General features: G+C 39.9%; 1 protein-coding gene across 1 annotated transcript in view; it reads right to left on the bottom strand.

Moving 5' to 3' along the window:
- Nucleotides 1-1,845: 1,845 nt before the first annotated feature.
- ARHGAP6 (Rho GTPase activating protein 6) overlaps nucleotides 1,846-19,920 on the bottom strand; it is a 124,836-nt gene continuing 106,761 nt past the window's right edge. The window contains exons 9-13 of the mRNA XM_035901727.1: nucleotides 17,246-17,425; nucleotides 11,890-11,987; nucleotides 5,515-5,777; nucleotides 3,899-3,979; nucleotides 1,846-3,161 (exon numbers count right to left, since the gene is read on the bottom strand). Of these exons, the coding sequence (XP_035757620.1) occupies nucleotides 2,455-3,161; nucleotides 3,899-3,979; nucleotides 5,515-5,777; nucleotides 11,890-11,987; nucleotides 17,246-17,425 (1,329 nt within the window). The 3' untranslated portion in view covers nucleotides 1,846-2,454. The remainder of the gene's footprint in view (nucleotides 3,162-3,898; nucleotides 3,980-5,514; nucleotides 5,778-11,889; nucleotides 11,988-17,245; nucleotides 17,426-19,920) is intronic.

The following is a 19,920-nucleotide window of genomic DNA, read 5'->3' as shown; positions in this document are numbered from 1 at the left end:
TAACCTGCTCGTGAGAGTTTTGCTCTGTCCTGTTCAGATGAAAGTAAAAGAGAGACATGATGCAATCTTGGCACGTGTTACTTTAAGTCATTGGAATTTATTCTATATCGGTTTTCTTCCAAGCAACTGCATGTTGAAATGCACGCAGACAAGGTTGTCCTGCAGCAATGGTCTTGGGTTTTGTTCTCCATTTTCGCATGAACTCCATATGGATGGCGATATGCACATGTATACACATACATACAGCGAGAGGGACTGGCGAGAAGCAAGCTCTTAATGAGGCTGAGTAATAGTTAGACATCTTTCACTAAAAATGTTAAAAACGTGCAGGTGCTTCTGTATTTAGAAAGGGATTTCTAACTAAGAGATGGACAGTAGCGAATAGAGTATCTTCTGCAGCAGCATTCACACTATGCCTGGGTTTGAGGACAACGAGGGAGCTTTAATTCCCTGTAGCAAACCTGTAACAAGCCCAGGATAATACTGAGGCAAAATGAAATAGTGGAGATCGCTTGTGAGAGCTCGTTTTTGTCCTTCCTTATACTCCACTTCCCTTTTAATTTGGGGTGGGTTGCTTTTTTTTTTTTTTTTGGTAATAAATTGACACAGAGACGCTGCAACAAGCTACATGCAGGAACCTTTTCCTATCAAGTCTCATACCAAGATGGTATTTGGAAAAGCCTTGCGACCACCAGAAGAAGAGAGCTGAGATTTCTTCTGAATGCGGTATTCATAAAAAGGGCCGGCCGGCCTGATAGTGCTACCACTGTCAAAGGCCAAATCCTGCCCCTTGCTACTTGGGTTAGTGCTTTTATCGTATACCTTTGCTTGGGAAATGGAGATATGATGGGCAGACTCTTCATATGATGGATGTTAAGCCTAAACTTCAAGCAAAACCTTGGATCTTGTATATCTAAGTCGTATTTGAAAGTGTTCCTTAAGTTCCTAAGCCTTTCAGATGCTTTTGACAGAGACACTCAAGAATGTAATAAAAGCACACCAATTTTTATGTAAACCTCACTTCAAAAAAAGGAGCAAAAAATATGCTCATTATTTTGCTTAGCTTTTTATTCCATCATTATGGCACAAGATAGAACTTACTTAAAGACAACAGCACTGAATAAGTCTTCAACTTCATTAAAATTAAGACTAGTATGTTTTATAAAATTCTTTTGATATGATACACTTTCCCTTATCAAGTGATAAAAAGAACTTTCTCTAGAATACTGAAGTACATTGCCACCTGCTGGCCATAAACAATTTTGCAACTGAAAACCACCAGAGCGTGTATAAAACAACAACATTTAACAATGCAACATACAGTTATTGAAGAAGTACTATTGACCCAGACTTTGGCACACTATTTATAGAAATGCGGCTGTGAACTTCTCCAAACGTCATGGTAATTGCTGAAACTCTGTGTGACTCCCTTTCCCATGTCTGTCGGCATTTTTTGTTTCCTTGCTCTAACTTCCTTCATGCTGCAGCTTTGTTATTTCAAAGGAAAAGCCATATTATTCCTCAGTTGTTACACACCTCCATTTATTTAGTTTGGTTTTTAAAATTTGGATTCCAGTTCATTGCTTTAGAACAATACATAAAATCATACATTTATAAATATATATATTATTTCCTGTATACATAACATCGGTTTTCCTCTAGAATGGGAGGGCAGACCTTTGCACTACATCCTTAGTTGGTTCAGGCATGGCCTTGCTCTTAGTTGATTCTCTGAGCTGTTTCCTACCAGAATCTAAAAAAATATTTTTACAATCTTGTATCAAATTTTAATTTCGTTTGCAAATATATTTATAAGAAAAATATATTTGGTATTTTCCCCTCTAAGCTCACTACTACCCTTATAAAATATATGGCTTTTCATGTTCCACTCTTTTTTAGTGTTTTTCAATAGGCAGTGAAAAGAAGGACAACTTCCCCCTTTAACAGGTCTTTTTTTTTTTTTATATAAGCACAGAAACCAGCTTGTGCACTTTCTATAGAATTCCAATGCATATCACGGTAATGTAAGTGCAGTGATTTTAAAAAAGCAGTCATGACTGATTGACATCTGTATATGAAAACATAATATACGATTATCATACAATACCCATTACAGAATATACAATCATCAAAACTGCAGATATATAAATACATTTTTAGCAACATCAAAGCAACAGTTTTATCTTATACACAGCGTACGGCATACAGGGTTTATTAGACTAAAATTTTCATCTTGTTTTTTCCCCAAAAGCTTGCTGAAAAACAGGAACATACTGTGCTTGTAAATGGACTGCTTGACAGTGCTGTTAAGAAATTAAAGTGAACAAAGTTTAAAAAAAAGTATATGCAATTCAGTCAGTATAAAACAAACAAGCGCTCCCCGTTTTCCAATGTCACGGCTGTTTTCCTATGGCGGGGAGGCATAGGTATGAGTGGCAGCTCTGCAGGGTCCGATCATACCAGGGTTTCCGGGAGGGCATCGGGGTTATCAGCTGATAAAAGCTCCCAAATTTGCCACCTTTCCCTCTGCCAATCATGCCAGTCCGCCTCTGAAACACTTTTACTGTTCTGACTGTGAGGTGCCGTGGAATAGATGTGACCCGCTGGGGTGTGCGGGGCTGGCCGCTCCTGCCTGGAGGTGGCCTGGTCGGGGGCTTTGGCTGGCCCTCCTCCAGCCGCCCTGGTCCCTGAACTTCTATCTTGGCGTTGAAGTCTCCACAAAGAGTGGAACGTGGAAGAAACGCTCGATCGCTGTGAGAATGCAGAGCTGGGTTTTGCTGGGCCTGGGTAGGGGGGTGGTGGCCTCTCTTTTCTGTAGGAGGGCTTGGCTGTGCTTTGCGAGCAACCTGCGTTCGAGTCATGCTCACTGAGGTCCTCCACGCTGCTTAAAGTCAAGTGCCGCTCCGACTTTGAGTGTGACAGGTCTGAACTCCTACTGCTGACTTCCATTTGTGGGTTGCCGCACACCCGAGACACCACGGGATGGAGCTGACACTCAGGAATGGCAGCAGTCGTCTGGCTCCTTCGCATGACCTGCCGGCCGTCGTCCAATTCGGAGGAGCTGCCCTGCCACCGAGGAGAATACATGGCGAGGTTCCCCTGGGAAAGAGAGCACTGTCCGGGTCGCAGCAAGCTGCTTTCGTAGATGTTCCCGTAAGAACCTGGGGGCCAGTCAGAAAGGCAACATCAGTCTGCATGATGGTTTACGTGGCATTTAACATGATACTGCTTTTCCCCTGCATCACTCTGTAGAACAGGGGTGGGGACTTTTATCATCAGGCTATGTGACCGAAGATGGAACAGCCTCACCACTGGCTGAACCTGGGGACACAGAGCAGCAGCCCTACACTTATCAGAACCACATCTAATATATTACTTGGTGACTCTAATACTTTGCTCTGACATAAAGCCTTGCAGCACTTAACGTCTTTCAAATGCTTGAAAAGCAGGGGTGTATTTTAGTCTCAGAGTCCCTCTGTGAGGTGGGTGCAGATGGGAGAAAAACAAAGGCAGGCCTGGCCAGGGGCTCGCCAGGACCACGCTGGCCAGCAGCAGGGTCAGCATCCAGAGTTGCCACCCTCCCTGCCTGTGCTAGTGCCACTGCAGAGGCCGCTCTCAAATCCCCACCAGGCGTCCACCTTCCAATGACTTTTAGAAGGATATAAAACTATTTTTTGAAGTAATTTTAAAATGTCTTTTTAAATGATCTTGTGACAGTTTGAAATGTCGCTGCATTTGTGTAACCACTGCGCTTCTCTCTACTTTATTGAACAGCAACCTTTTAAACGTCCAACTCTGGACAACGCAAGTTCTCCTATTGGCTTCACTGCGATTTCTCAAACCCAGGAAACTGTTATGCTTTCCTAGGTCTGGGCTTAAAACTTCTGTAGTAACTGACCTGTCATTGCTGGATCTTTGCAGCCACTTCTCAGCGTTGAATGCCAGGTGCCCCAGATATCAAAATGATCTTCGGAAACATCTAAAGAGCAGTAAGAGCAGGAAGAAGATGATGAATCACTCCTTAATGAATAAGCCATTATTTAAAAGCATTCAAATGGAATGGTAAGTTAAGAGGACACGAAACTTTATGGAAGGTATCAGAGGCATTAACATATACTAGCATCTGGCTTACCATGCACCTAACAGAAACAGATCTCGAATGTGCTGTTCATGGTTCCTTGCTGTTTCAGGCTCAGATCCTGGAATGAATTCAGTGAGCTCTGTATGGGCAGGACACCTGAGCATGCTGGGAGAGTGGAATTTCCCTTAAGCCTTACTGAAGTCAGCAGGAGAATTTGCATGAGAGCAGGGTGATTTGGTCAACAGAAGATATCTCCCTCAGGCAGCCCCAGCCCCAGGGGTCACTGTAAGCCATGCTCTATCAACCCGCAGCATCATAAGCAAGTGCTGTCACAGAATAGAGATTTAATGAAATGCGCACATCAGGCGTGGTGCTGGATTAGAACTGTTTTGTGCCTTTTTCTGATTCCATCTGGCAGTAAGGGAATTTCCTAATTCGTCATGGTCCAGTACCATTGTGATGCATATTGAAGTCCAAAAGATGGTTGATATGATAAAACTTTGTGTAATTTCCTGTTTATATCTTACTAGAAATCTCACCAAATTTTGAAACCTATTCAGAGATTTAGAAGCTGAATACAGAAGGTAAATGCCCATTGGCATTTATAAAGCATATAATTGAGATAATAGTCGAAATCCTATTAATTCCAAATGGAATTAAGTGCCTAACCAGTAACTCCGAAGTAGAATGGTTGTAAAAATACCACCAAACAGTTATCTGCATCCCTAAGCACTGAAAGCCCTTAAAAGTTTGGCTCACTAAATATGCATCTCATGAATGTAATTTTTTTTTTATATTTTCAAATGAAAAGCATCGTGAAGTGCTGGTGAGCTATCAGTTTAAACCACAGTTCTTTACAGAAGAACTCATTCAGGTGTGCACTCCCTAGATAGCTATGGAAATTATGGATCCCTGCACTAGTATCACTAGGTGTATAATTGGTAGCAGATGTAAAACTGCAGCTCAGCTGTGTTCTCCAGTGAGAAGGAGTTGAGGTCATTCTTTTCAATTGGAGAAAATTTGTAGCTTGACATCTTAAAGTCTCAAATTTTTCCAAAGTCTGGACTATAATCTTGCAAGTATTACAGTCCTATGGAGCAGGGCCAGAAATCAGAATCTTTGCTGTGCTGCCACAGATAGGCTGAAAAGCAGGACATACATAGTTCTATTTTCCTAAATAATAGCTCCACGTTTTGAGAAAGTCCATACCAAGAGCAGCCCTGACAGATGGCTGAGCTAATGAGAAGGACTGAGCACAGACCCTTTGGGCTCAACACAAGGAAAGGATGTCGGTCAGTCATTTCGTGTAAGGTTATTTACACTATTGCTCCTCAAGTCCTAGCAGATGATAAAACAGAGCAGACACTTTTCAATTATTTCAGAAACCCCCACTGGTTGCTGAGGAGGGGGAACACGAGCAGGAGGTACTCTACCTTTCCCAGCCTGCGATGCAGAAGAATTCTCCTTTGTCTTAGGCTGCAAATGTCCAACCAGCGTGTACTGTTCAGGTACCTTGTACAGCTTATCTGGGCTCCGGGCAACTTCTTCTTGCATTGCCATCAGCGAGCGCTCAGACAGTACCGGGGAGTTGTTGTCGTAAGGGGAGACATCTCCACTTGAAGCTTTGTTGGAGTCTGTGGAAGAATGTCTTCCTCCTGTGGAGTAGGAACCTTCTGACCGCAGCATCTCAGGGCTCCTGAGAAATTTCAATAAACAAACTACTGTTAATGAAAAAATGCTTTATGTTCGTAGCCACAGGTGCAGTTTGGCATCACACAAATAAAATCAAATACAGGAGTATGACCACAGCTGCTGAAATGAAAACACTTCTGAAGCAGTACAGAGGTGAATTTTCCATGAGTAAAACTTTTGCCATGAAGTGGCCAGCAGAGGCCACTAAAAATCAAAAGATGTTGCTGTCAAGAAAGAAAACAACAAAAACCACACAACTGTACAGTTTGCCACAGGAAATTAAATAGTGAATCAATTCCTTATGTTACCTTGACAATTTAGCTTGTTGCAACAGTAAATCTGAGGGCATGATAGGGAAGATTAGTTTGATGCTTTAGCATCACTTCTTCCATCCTCAAGCACTACACAGAGAAATCAAAACCACAGCTCGCCTCTACTCTGTGGGAAGGATCCTTTTCTAGAGACATCAGGAGGTAAACAGTCTACAGGGGACAAGCAGATGTATATACCGTAATTCCAATGAGGGCAGCAAACAACTGCCTCTGCTGATAACTTCTACAACTTCTTTTACCCTTTCAACTTTACATCACCAACAGTATGGCCTGCATTTAATTTTGACCAAAAAAAGGCAAACAAACCCCCCACCAAGTTACAGCCAAGGTTCAGATAGACAACTCTCATTTTTAAAGCGCGTCAGGAACATTGACAGAGATTTCTTGAACTGTTACAGTTTACTATGCAGATAGGAGGCAGTCTGTGAGACACTGGAACTCCCAAAGAATATGTAGAAATACTCCGCAAATAAACATAACTTTTTTCCTATCGGTCCTCCCTAATTTATATTTCTATTACTCTTTTTTCATTTCTCTGCACCTTGATCTTTGTTTCTTAGATGTTCATCTTTTGCTTCTCTTAAGTCCAACACTTCTCTCAGTGACCTCACGTTAATGTCTGCTCTAATGGCACGTGATATGACAGGGGTCGATTCTTACAAATGTGTCCTGAAAATAAGTCAGCCCTTCTCAGTCAAATCCAAAGAGAGCTTGAACTAGGTGAGCAGCCAAAGCACATTGCTTGCCATGGAACAATAAACCTCTTCCCAGACAAATGAAATAAAACTGAAGAAAATAAAGAAAACATACAGTGCTAAGAAAGGCTGGCCGCAGCACGCTAAATATTAATACAGGTATAACAACAAAATGCCACTTTCAAGCTGCTGTTTTTTTTTCCTGGCTGATTTACATATTGCATGTCCCAAAACTTAAAATATATATACTCAGCATTTTGATTATTATGCTATTTGATACTCCATTTTTTTTCCCAGTATAAAAGCAAGCATAAAGTGTTGCGAATGAATTAACTAAGTTTACTCCTCAGTAACTCCCAGCAAGAAATCCATCACTGAACCAATCCTGAACCTTAACTGGGGCCAACTCACGAAACCAGAGCTGCCATTTGGCAAAGTAGCACTGTCCCAGGCTTCCCACTGTGGTTGGTATGGTAATGTTAGGGAGTCATTAAGAAAAAAAAGTAAATCATGCCTCAATTATGTAACTACCCATCTCAACTTCTCATCTGAAGATGAGTCCAAGGTAAATTAATCTATAAACAGCCACACACTGAAGAGTTATTGTCTTTTAAGTATGTATGAGTCTAGAATAATTTGTTTTTCTTTTTTTGTCCCTTATGCCTCTCTTTCTGCCCTCCTAAGTTCTAAAAAAGCTTGTACAGTGAGTTAAGATGAGATTCAAGCAATGTCTCTAGAATTTTAGAAGAACCAGAAAGACCCGAAAGAAAAAGGGAGAAATGTTGGCATCTGTAGACTTCCTACAACCAAATGTGTCTCTCCAGTTTTCTAGACTGAACATCACCTACAACTTGCCCTGCTAGTATACAGACATACTTAGCACTAACGGTGACACCCATGAGGCTTATCGCATGTAAATCTTTGCAGGATCAAAACCTAACTAGGTTGCACAGGGCAAAGAGAGAGGTATACCACCACTTAGCCATGGCAAGGTAACACAAGGAATAGGGGAAAGGAAAAGGGAAATGAAAGAATGTGGGAACATAAACTTGAGCTTCGTGCAACGCTGATTTCATGTCTTACCTTGAATGATCTGTTATAGTCTATCTCTTCTCAAGACAGAGCTCCTGATAAAAATGTACTTAAATGGAAACTGTCAAGTCTTTAGAAAGATCCAAATGTTCAAGTTTCTAAACTCATTTACCATTTCTGCTAGTAAGCCTGTACAATTATGTATCTATAACATCACTTTCAAATTTATTTAGAAACAATAGTTTTAAAAACCAAAGAAAATGCCAGTGGGCTTTGCCAATACTACTACAAGAAACCATCAAAATAGATTGAATACGTTAAAGTTGGAAATTGAACTCATACATTTGCAGCTTTACAATGCTCTGCACAAACAGAAAAAAACACAACTCGCAAAAGACTTTGGCTCGCGTCTTTCCAAATAAAGAATGACTCCTCACATATTCCTTAAAACGAAGCTTTTGAATCTGTTTGCTTTATAGTTTGAGTTCAGTAGCAAACGGATGTTTACTAAAATTCCCAATTCACGTTCCCCTGGATAGCTGTGAGATTCTCTACCCACACACCGGGGAAAAACTAAATTGGGAGGCAAAGGTAAATATTGTACAAGATACCCACGCGCCTATGCAGTCTATGAATAAGGGCAGATTATGGTCTTCACAAAGAATAATGGAAGATTATGTATTTTCTAACGTGAGAAATGGGAAGGCAAGTAAAGTATTTTCTAGTGGTTATGAACTATGTTAAGGAAAAGGTTTAAAAAGTGGTTGCATACAAGCGGAAAGATTTGAAAGCTGCAGAAGGACCCTATGCCACATGTGTTCAAAACCACTATATCTAGTTTTCAAAACAAAGATCAGCTATGCTATAAAGGAGTCTTGGGCTTCCCTTTTGAACTGGCATCCTTCTGAACTGATGTTATCTATCGGAGTCTACTTGCATAGGTGAAACTGGAAAACAACAACAACGACAACTTCTACTAGGGATATTTCTACTTTTCTACTGGCATCAAGGTCATCAAAACAGGAAATCACTTTCTGTTTGTGGCAGAAATCCTTTTCTGTTATACCTTAAAGCTTTGAGTGGGAACGCAATTAGGTCTTACAAGAGGCAAATCAGAGAGAGTGTGATGGCTTGGCAGCACACAGTAGTAATTTCCATACATATCTGAGCAGCACAGGTGCCACCGACGAAACAGATTGCTACAGAATTATGATGTGGTTGCTACTGTAACAGGGTAGAGGACTCAATGATTCAGGGAGTCTCTGCAGCTTTGAAAACTGCTTTGAAAACTCTATGTCCTATTGTATGGCTTCATCTTTGTGCCACAGGGTAGGATGGACTAAAACCCATCATCACCATCCAAAAACATTTCAAAATTCTGTAACTTTGAAACTCATTTACTCTAAAAGGACAACCAACCATGATAAACAATAAATAACCATAAGAAACAGATTTTATTTTTGTGTTAGTTCAAAGATGCTTCATCTTACAGCCGGAACCCCCAAATTCCATTGTCATCAAGCCAACATACAAAAAACTTGGGAAAGTCATCCACAAAAGCAGACTTCATAATTGCTGCCAATGGCAATTAGTGCTTTACCATGAACGACTTCCATAAGCTCCCTGACACACCATTCACGATGCTCAGCTCTTAAGAGAACTGAAAGATGAGGAACATCCAATTTGTCCTCCACTACGGAGGAAAAGAGATTGTGTTTTCTGTGTTAGATCAGAGCCAAGAAAGCATTTGTAATGACATCAAAACCAGATATGTGAGGGAAATTGCAGAAGCAGCACCTTCAGAGCAATTAATAGGATATTAAAGTCTTGAAGTTGACTCACACTCTACGTTATGCAGCCAACCAGTGTTTCTGATGAAGATTGTCTCGAGTATGTGAAGCTCTCTGTTGCATGGATCCCAATTTGGATCATGAGTGCATGACCAGGAAATTTCCGAGACTAGTAAGGCTGTATTTGGGAGGCTCGTTTTTATCAAATCAAGACAAACAACTCCTTGTTGTCTGCTGCCTCACATTTCTTACAGGAAAAATAACCAACAAATAAGTAGCCTCAAAATTGAGATTGTGTTCTGAAATAGATTAATCTCTTAAGAGCATCACACTTCTAGGAATAACACTAAGCAACGTGCCTTCTAATTGCCTGGAATATCTTAACCAAGAAGTTGCAATCACAGTGAAAACATATCTCATTAACATTAAGAATAAATCACTTACATGATAGCAGAGTAGAAGAAAAATGACAGATAGTAAGGTTTGCCTATCTCAGTGATACTTCATCTGCCCATTACTGAAAATACAATAAATTGCTACTGGTGTAGCTATATGTTCCTATTTGGTTTAGACCTTTTCTTACAAAACCCCTTTTGTCAGTTGTGAGTAGCTTTTCACAAAAGATCCATTTCCTCCTGTAGGTGTGCATGCTGGCTGAAAAGTAAAGAAGCTCAAGGAAAGGTCAATTAACTTAAAGGAAACAGGATCTAACAATAATCTGCCACATCCACAACAATTTGTGACAACTTTATGCTCAATTGATATGTGTAGCCACGTGTGAGGTACAATTTTATGTCTTTATATTATATAGTCAGTGAAATCCAGCATGAAGGTTTTTATTGGCTTGAGTTAGAAATAACATGATCATTCCAAACTGAGGACTTGAAGAAAGAAGTCTCTACAGACTTTACCATATGTCATGTGATTTGCAGTGTCTCTCCTAATTGTGGTCTTGGCTCACAGCAAATGTGAAACAGGTGTAAAAGACAGCTAATGTACCTCTAAATATCCTGCATTTATTGTGATCTAAATATACATGATTGTTTGTCTATCAGACATAAACTAACTGAAATTATATCATGTCTGTGGTACACTAATAAAACATACAGAGACAATTACCACAAATCAGATGATCTGTGATAATTTGCTACTGCATACTATGTGTTCATGTGGTTAAGTCAACAAACTAATAAAATCCTTTACAACATAAGATATAGTCTACTTGTATTTTTGTTTTTAATTTTTATAATTGAAGAAAGCTTTTTCCTCCATGTGTTAATTATACTTTTTCTTTTATACCACTTCCTTCAAAGCCAGGCACACTATTACATTACCTCCAACTATAGAATGTTCAGAGGGAGAGAAAAAAATCTTAGCTAACTGACTGTACAAGTTCAATCTTAATTATATTCTGAATGCACTAGGCACTTTCCACACACACACAGGAAGACAAAGTCCAACCTGTCCCAGAGAGTTTAGAGTCTAGGAAACCTCTTAAAAATTACTTAAAGCAAGCTTGTCAAATTCTCTGATTTTGGAGTCTGGCATATGGGGATTCACTAGAATAAAGGCGATGACCATGTGTCCCATGAGAAAGCCAGGAATCCTCTTAATCTGAATGTACAAACTCATAGCATTAAGGCACACGGGTGTAGGCATATATACACCATACACAAAGTTGGAATATATTACGTATCATAACTGCAATAGTGACCAGTGTGATTTTTTTTCTCTTCAGATCTTTCACAAAGCATACAATTAAATAATATCCAAGGAGTCTCCATAAACCTGCTGTTGCGGCAGTTGATTATTTACAATGTCCTATGTGTATACAATAGGAAAAGAACAACAAACTGGTCAAACAGCTAGCTGTGATTGTGTTAAGGCACTCTAGGGTGTGTTTCAAGGATAGAGTAATACACGCCTCCTGTTACTGAAGACTACAACAAACCCAAGACATGAACCAGCAGATCACTAGAATATATCCTGTCAGATAATAGTGCACTGAATATTTTTATGTACATGTCATTCTGTTCTCTACAGCAGAACGCAATCTTTCCTCTGAATCGGGAAACGAGATTTGTCTTTAGAAAACACTGTACAAGAGTCATAATTTCTTTGGCAGAGTCTCTGTAATGGGGAGGGTATTTCTACTCCACTGTAGACAGTGCAGAAGAGCTGTGGAAAACTAGTACCTTTTGAACACTTCCAGTGGGAGATAGAAATTCCCAGCAGAAACAGGGATGATGAAAAAACAGATTACTCACGATGACTGGGAAGCTTTCCTCCTCAACAAATAGTCCACGACATCTGGGTCAGTCTCTAATAGGCTAATAAGCACTTCATTCTGTAGGTCAGGGGAAACCTATGAAGAGAATAAAAAATTACTTAGTTGGAGACTAATATCCTTTCACATACATTAATTTTGGTACTACACTTAATCTAAAAGACCAAGTACATTTATGGAGAGTATATAAAATAAAGATTCAGAAGCTTCCACTTAAAAGATAAATTTCATGTAACAACGGGTGAAGTAGGACTAAAGATCACTTTGTACAATGTCAAATGTTGATTACCGTTGAATAACCCATTGGTATCCAGTTGGGTATTATATCTGATAACAAGAGTGGGATTACTCATGCATTGGAATCAAAAGCTCCAGTTTAAGGTCCTCACCTTACATCCCCATTCAAAGATCTGGGGACATTTACAAATTTCCACTCCAAGTGACTGCACTTCTCTTCTAGAAACAATGTGAAATGCAATTACAGGAAGGAGAATGTTTCTTCATATATTCTGTGGCATTTGACGTATTTATGTCCTTTATTTATGGAAATTTCATGGTAACTGTTTTATATATGAAGTTTTTCTATTGCTTCATTCCAGTGAGAGCTGCCAAAGGTCAACATTTTTCTAAATGAAGCCTTATAAACATTTAATGTTCAGGTATCCATATGGCCAAATCCTGGGATCTAGAAGCATTTAAATTCCTGCTTATGCTCAGTCAGAACTTCTACTCAATATAAGTAATTACAGAGTTCATCTGTCTGTAACTAATGTTTACAAGTGGGTCCTGCTGGATCTCCAGATACACTGGACTTTGGGTAGTAGCAACAGGCTCAGCCAGAATTTGTGTCATCTTCTTTGGAGTTTGGCCTTCTGACTTGTTAACTCTCTCTAGTGCACTTTATATAGAGATGAACCTTCAAAACACTTGACAACTTCAGCTGCTGCAGGATATAGTAACATCCTGCCCAAGTAAACTTTGTGCTTCCAACTGCATTTTACATGAGTCTTATCAATCCTTAAGTGAGTTTGTCCACATCACAGTGGAACATTCAGCTCAACCTTCAAAGCACTGAAACAGGTGAAACCATCTGAGAAACTTGAACCAACAGCCCAGGTTCACTCATGATGGATGGAGCTGGAGGCAAGACAATCTCAGCAAGGGGTCATCAACTGTGCAATATGTTTCTGGATGCAATTTGTCAGAGCCTGAATCTCTTGACCTTCAGGTCACACTGCACGGGCCATTTGTTCTCCCTGACATTTCCTGGGAAATAGGAATAGAATTACTAATAGATTCCTCAGGGCAATACCTCAGTTTGGGAGGTATTTAGGGAGTCAAGTTACAGAAAAGTTGTATTTCTTTAAAAAAGGAAATAATTTGAAAATAAATGAAGATATGCATCATTTAATTCAAATTAATCAAAAATGTCTATGAAAAACTTGTGTGACCACATATTCCTTTTTTAAAAACTGTATTTAGCCTCCAAGCTGGAAAAATATCTTACTGATGGTCATTGATATTCCAGTCTTTAATTATATCATCTTCTTTTTATAGGAATGCATTTTTGGAAACCTGGTGTGCTGTAACTTCTCTGTTTAGACAGCCTTTCTATACAGTAGAATAAACTCCAGATACAGTTTGAGGGTAAAGCAGAATCCACATCTTTCTCTATGTAACTTACTACTCAGCTTTATATCAAGTTGGTAAACTTGTAAGAGTCTACTGAGAAGACTTTCTCAGAAAAATAAAAATATTTTTTCCATTATTAAAAAAAATAAAACCCAGTCTTTCATTCCATAAAAATGAATCTGAAAAAGTTCCAACAGGAAGTTCAGTTCCAACTGAAAGCATGTGCAAACCCCAAACTTAACTGTTCTGAGCTATAGGACCTTTATCTGAGTGAATGAGGGCGTACTAATCTACAATCCTTCAACTGGATTTGTACTGATGGTCTCCTTTCTAGCTATCTACTGGGTTTTGGGTTTCCTCCTGTGCAGCAATTTACTTCACTTTAGCTAACTAACTTGCAAGTGTAGAAATGATATGCATGCAATTATAAACTCACACTTATAGAGAACTGCTGTATCGGTATCTCAGGAAGATGTTATAGAGCTGCAATAAATATTATTGAATTAATTGTTTAACTGGAAGTTGTGGCTGAGCAGAAGGATGAGAACTTGAAATTCAGGGACAGAGGGGAAGCCAAGGCACTGCCAAAATACCAGCTGTTGCCGTTGTTAGAGCACATACTGGGACTCATCAGAGGCCTCTGGGGTTGTCAGGACTCCAGAAGAGTAGGAGATATTCTGAGATTTTGGGGCTGGGTGCTACATAAGAGTCACAGCTATTGGGACACAGAAGGGTGAAGGGACCCTTGAAGTGTCTCCTTTGTGCTGTCCCTTGATACTGATGTGGCACAGAGAGGCAGCATGTGACTGCCTCCTTAGTGGGGAGGCCACAGTAGCCTCTAACAGTAAAAATAAGACATTTCAGATACCATGTAGTAATTCTTTGCAGCAGAGCTGGATCTGGGTGCTAGGAGATGAAAATGCATGACCAAGCTGCTCTAAATGCCAAGTCAAAGCCAATGAGACAAGCGTGGATGAGTTGTGCCTCGCCGCATTCAGTTGCCAGGCATAGTGTAGAGACTGGCAAAGAACAGTCCTTTGTACATTCCCAGAAAATGTTTTAATGCATCCCTAAGACTCACTGAAATGGATAAGAATTGGATACGAAAGGCTTTAACATTCTGAACATCAGTGAAGCAAGGTCAGAAGCCATCTTCTATAAGAAATCCACGTTTGTCTATTACTGATGTCAATGATAAATGCTTAATAAAATCAGTCCCCAGCATCCTGGGTTGTTCTGACAAACAGAACCTTCCCGACCCACCGATATGTCAGAATCATTCTGATATTGTGGTCTGGGTGCCACAACACATCCTGGTTTCCCAGGTTTTATTTCACAAATGTTGTTCCAGTTTCAATGCTGAAGCCAATCAGAGTTTTATAACCTCCCTGCCCATATGCAAAAGTAACAGGAAAAAAAAAATAAACCAAATACAAAACCACCTTAGCAGCAACACACTGTATGTTACAGCTGTAGCTGAATGCTCGAGTCCAGATGTTTTTCTTCTTGCAAGTAGCATAAATGTCAAGTATAAACAGCAGTTCTGGTTTGGCCCCACTCCTACGGGTTTGGAAAATGAATTGCTGCTGCCCAATTTCAAACGATCAGAGCTTTATTGCAATGACATGTACAAGTCTTTTCCTTTCAATGCATCTATTACCAAATGATGCACTGGGCTAATTATCTTCAGAATACAAAGAGTGTCTCCGTGCTGCTGATGAAAACATGAAAAAGATGAATGTAAACCCTGGTAGAAGCTTTATAAAATGCCAACTATGAGCAATTTGACACAATCCTACAGATCAAGTACCACGTGTGAGTCAAGACATTACTCCAGAAAAGAGGCAGAACTTGCCATGTTGTTTGTTAAACTATGGCAATGGGAAGAGTGAAAGCACCCAGAGATGCTCAGCTGTTAGACATTTCTATAAATTTCACATCCATGCATCCAGCTTTCAGGATAGCATCTGAGATAGGTTTGTCTTTCTCTCACATGCAGCTAGCCTCTCATTTTGAAATCTGATTCTAATCAACCTCCACAATCTGAAAAGCTACTCTGGAAAACGAAAGAAAACTTTTTTTCCCCTACACTTTGTTTAACCTTCAGATAAAAATGCAGGCACTGAAGAGATAAAGGAATAAATCCGTCACGATTAAGAGAGACCATATGTAGGTTAGTCTAACCCTAAGCCCCACCCTTTCCACATTGAAAGTTGGAATGTGTGCCTAAGTATTATGTACTAAAACATGTCTGTGCTATAAAATGTTCTTAAAGAGAAACAACAATAAGAAAACTTCAAGAATTGCAAGTATTCTCATTGAAGTATTATTTTAAACTTGCTAGTGCCACCATACTCTGGGCCAGCAGACCTTCGCATAAGGGTGCAGTTCTGTCTCTTTATTTTCCTGCTGTGGAAGGAAAAGTAACACCTGAAGTTTCCCCAAACTGTGCAAAGCATTAAAAAAAGAAAAAGAAGATTGTTGAGTGTCTCACTGGAAAAAGAATAAACATAAAGCCAAGGATGTCATGAAAGGCAATATAGCGTGAGGGAAAAGATGAGAAAACCACAAAGAAGTTCATTTGAGGCTAAGGCTGATAGGCAGGGCTTGTAACTGCTTTCTCATGCTCTTCTCCCTGTTGAAATCTGGTAGACACCTTCCCCTTACAGTACTATGTGGCCATCAGTCCTGCATGCCCACAGTTCAGGCTTGTCCATCTTCTCCCATCAAGGTATCCAGCATCTACCTTTGCTGGAGCACTAAAAGAGGTTTCCAGAGTGTTTCTCCTCTTGTTTTGGGAACCAATCTCCTCAGCGTAACATACAGTGCTGCTTAGTTTCAAGACACAACAACCAAAGCTATTTTCACCTTTTCAAGGCTACCGGTTTTGTTAAGATATGTATGCGTACTAAAATGAAGACAGGATAGTGCCCACCACTAGGTCTGACTGGCCTCTGCTACTCTGGAGCACAAGCCACAGTGAGCCGACCCAGAATTTTGTAGACAAAAAGAGGAAAAGGTAAAGCCACAGAATAAATTGTCCAGGTAACTGCTAGGCATGGGGAATGTGATTTAACTAAGCTGCATCTTAAGTAAACACCATGTATGTCCAAGTCCAAGGTCATCACTTCTTTTATGAAGAACTTCAGCAAGAGAACAGAAAGGAGATCATGAACTACACAAATTTATGCTTTACTCCTTTTATCCAACTGACAAATGGGAAAGCTTTGTCCTTCCTTCCCATCCAACCAAGAAGAAAGTCTTTGGTAGGGGAGGCTGTTCCTTAAATTAACCAAGGATCTTTTACTCCCTGCAGAAAAATTGGCTCCCTGACTTCCAAAACTGGGAGGTGAAAGGTTGTTTTCAGTCTTGTCTTCAAAACTAATGAGCAATGCTGGTACGTTGTTTAGTGTACAACCGAATAGCCAACCCCATCATTTCCACAGACAGTAATCTTCTAAGGAAGATACTCTTATCTGCACAGAAACCATTCCAGGCAAGATGTAAGTACACATTTTTAACACTACTGCTTACTGCAAAGCATTCTCCTTGATAGAAGACTGCTTTTTCTACCGATAATAATTGACCCTAGTTTAATGCAGTTTCCACAGTTTATTTCATCATAGCCTACTTTAATACCAACAAGGTATTTCCTCATTTAACTTAAAAATACATAGGAGTAACGTGAAGAAACATCCACCTACCATGAAAAGGGCTTCATAGTTTTCAATCATCTTTTGTACGACAGCTATGATAGCAGTACTCTCTTCAGCTCGAGCTGAGCTTTGAACTGAGAATTCTTTGTCTGTAGATTTCTGTTTGTGCAACAAGTTAGGGCCAAAGATGGTAGCCAGGTTAAGTGATGTCATTTTGTTCCCAGTAATCTAGAAAACAGAACATAAATGAGGTGGGGTCTCCCAGGTTCTAATGTGTACAGATATGCATATACACACATATACACACATACACATCTACACACAGACATACCTACACACACAGCCCTACACACAGACAAACACACATACACACTCTCCTCATTTGGCAGATGCTTCATTCATCAAAACCAAAACTGAGCGCTAGTCAAATAAAAAAACATGAACAATTTTTAGAAACGTTGAAAAACCTTGTTTGGACATCCCTGCAACAAGCTCTGTGGATTTTCTGGATATATTTTCAAATGGATTGGAGGAGTAGAGGTTGGAAGGGCTGCCTGCTCTTAATTCCCTGGAAGCTCAGCAGTGGCATACTTCCGAACTCAGGGAAACCTCCCTCCTACTTCACCACCTTGGCGTATTACTGTCTCTTAGGACCAAATGCTGAGAACTGTTAGCTTTCTCAAGTAGCACTCATGATTTGAAACAGATACAGTGAGGAAGAACACACTTTTCCATGTTTAAACAGTTTAGATAATTAAGGAGCATGCTCATTATTTTTACTAGTATTTTCCTGTCTTTTTTGCTCATTTCCTAGAAATGTCAAACGTTTACTTGTTGGGCAGGTTATTTTTGTTTTGTTTTCTTGGTTTTTTCCTTTTTTCCTACTTTTACAACCCTGTGCTCAAAGAAGCAATAGTAACCTCATTGTGGAGGAAGCAGAAGGTTAGGAATACATACTAGACTAGATAGAAATTATCCGAAAAATATGTCATATAGGTTATTAAATCAAAATTTTCACTGTGATATTTGTGATTAGACTACTTGTTTTCCCTTCTATTCTTCAACAGAGCAAAAAGCAGGGGTCATGTGCTTCCTCTCTGTGTCTCCACTTGGTTGCTATTCTGGGAATGCAGAAGAAGGTGCCAGCAGTTTGACTATATAAGACTGTAAGTGAATTTCAGCTGTTGACCCAGTATTTCTTGCAAGCTTTTTTTAAAGAACAAAAAAATATCATGAGAATTATTTTTCATTTGTTTCAGTTACGTTTGAACTAATTAATTTAAAGAAAGGACAGGAAGAGGCACCAAAAAGAGGCAGTAAAAACAGCATTTCAAGAAATGAGTGGTACAAGACAAATCTTTTTAAAGTAGTGTTTAAATTTATTTTTTTTTTTTTTTGGTAGCTGGTCATTTACTGAATACTCTAGTCAAACTTACAACTGTGCACCGACTGCACCTGGCTTATTTTTTACAGAGCTCAACTAGACAGCACAGAGAGGACAGCAAACCAAACTTTTCCTTTTATCGGTGGGACCACTGTGTAATCTCGGAAAGACATCTGCGCTAAGTAGGTGCATGGGCAGTCGTAACAAACATGTTGGCTCTTTGTTTAGAGACTCATCCCAGCATGACTACGAGTACAGCACACTCCCTTATTTGCGCACCACCACGCACCCGGCTGCTTTTCGGGTGAGCTGCTTTTTAAACACTCTCAGAGTACTGCGCCACCAAGGACGCACAGGCATGCGGTGCCTTGAGTGTGCCAGGGGCAACCTCTGGCTGCGCCTGGATCTGCATGTACAGGCTGTTTGTACAAACAGTGAGTCTTTTCTTAAGGGCAGCCTCAGGGCATCCCTTAAAAAATGTTGCAAACATATCCCCTTAAATTAACTGAATGAGTAATTTTAATGAAGTTACTCATCCATCTTCATGAGAAGAGGGCTTTTGAAAGAAATCCTGAAGAGGGTTTGCGTGCCAAAGCTTGGCTGTTTTCCTTCCGATGATAGCAAACAGTCTGATAAAATATTTTCTCTTCCTTGTATGCCTTTATTCACTTCATTATTCATGAATAGCTTAAATAATTGTAAGCAGAATACTGTATTATCTATAAAAGGTATCCAATTGCACATAATATTCCTTATGCTTACAATACTGCCAAGACAACTTACAGAAATTTGCCTTGCCAAAATACCTGTAGCAGAGCTGATGTACGGTTAAGGGGAATGAAAAAGCCTTTAATACAACTGTTGGGCCAAACCAACTCTCTTAAGCAGCGTCCTCTAGCCCTGCAATAAGATCCCCTTGGGTACATTCCTGAACCAGCAGAGAACACTTTGCAGGACCAGGGCGACCATGACCTTAGCTGGCTTATACATGTTTTTAAGCACAGTAAAATTGTTACAGGCTGCTCTTTTTAAATTCTTTCCATCATAGTGGTGTAATTTTTTATCAAATCCTTGCTGAGGACAAAAATAATAGCATTTAAAGTGGATTTAAAAGTGAAATAGGCCTTGAAGTCACATACAGCACATTGGAAGTTAGGACTTCAGGCAGAAATTCAGCAAAACTTAGTCTCAAAGTGCCAATTGTTAAAACCAGCCAACTGCAAAAGGTGTCCAAATTTGACAGAAGTCAGCAGGGTTTTCCGTCTGGAAGACAAAATTCTCTAGGAGTTTCAGAAGAGCCTCAAAAGCAGTCCCTGCTGCAGTTCAGAGGACAGAGAAC

Source organism: Egretta garzetta, unplaced genomic scaffold, assembly GCF_000687185.1.
Source record: "Egretta garzetta isolate BGI_Z169 unplaced genomic scaffold, ASM68718v1 scaffold49, whole genome shotgun sequence".
NCBI classification, from domain to species: Eukaryota; Metazoa; Chordata; class Aves; order Pelecaniformes; family Ardeidae; genus Egretta; species Egretta garzetta.
The sequence above is the reverse complement of the archived record's forward strand: the minus strand, read 5'-3'. Positions and strand labels throughout refer to the sequence as shown.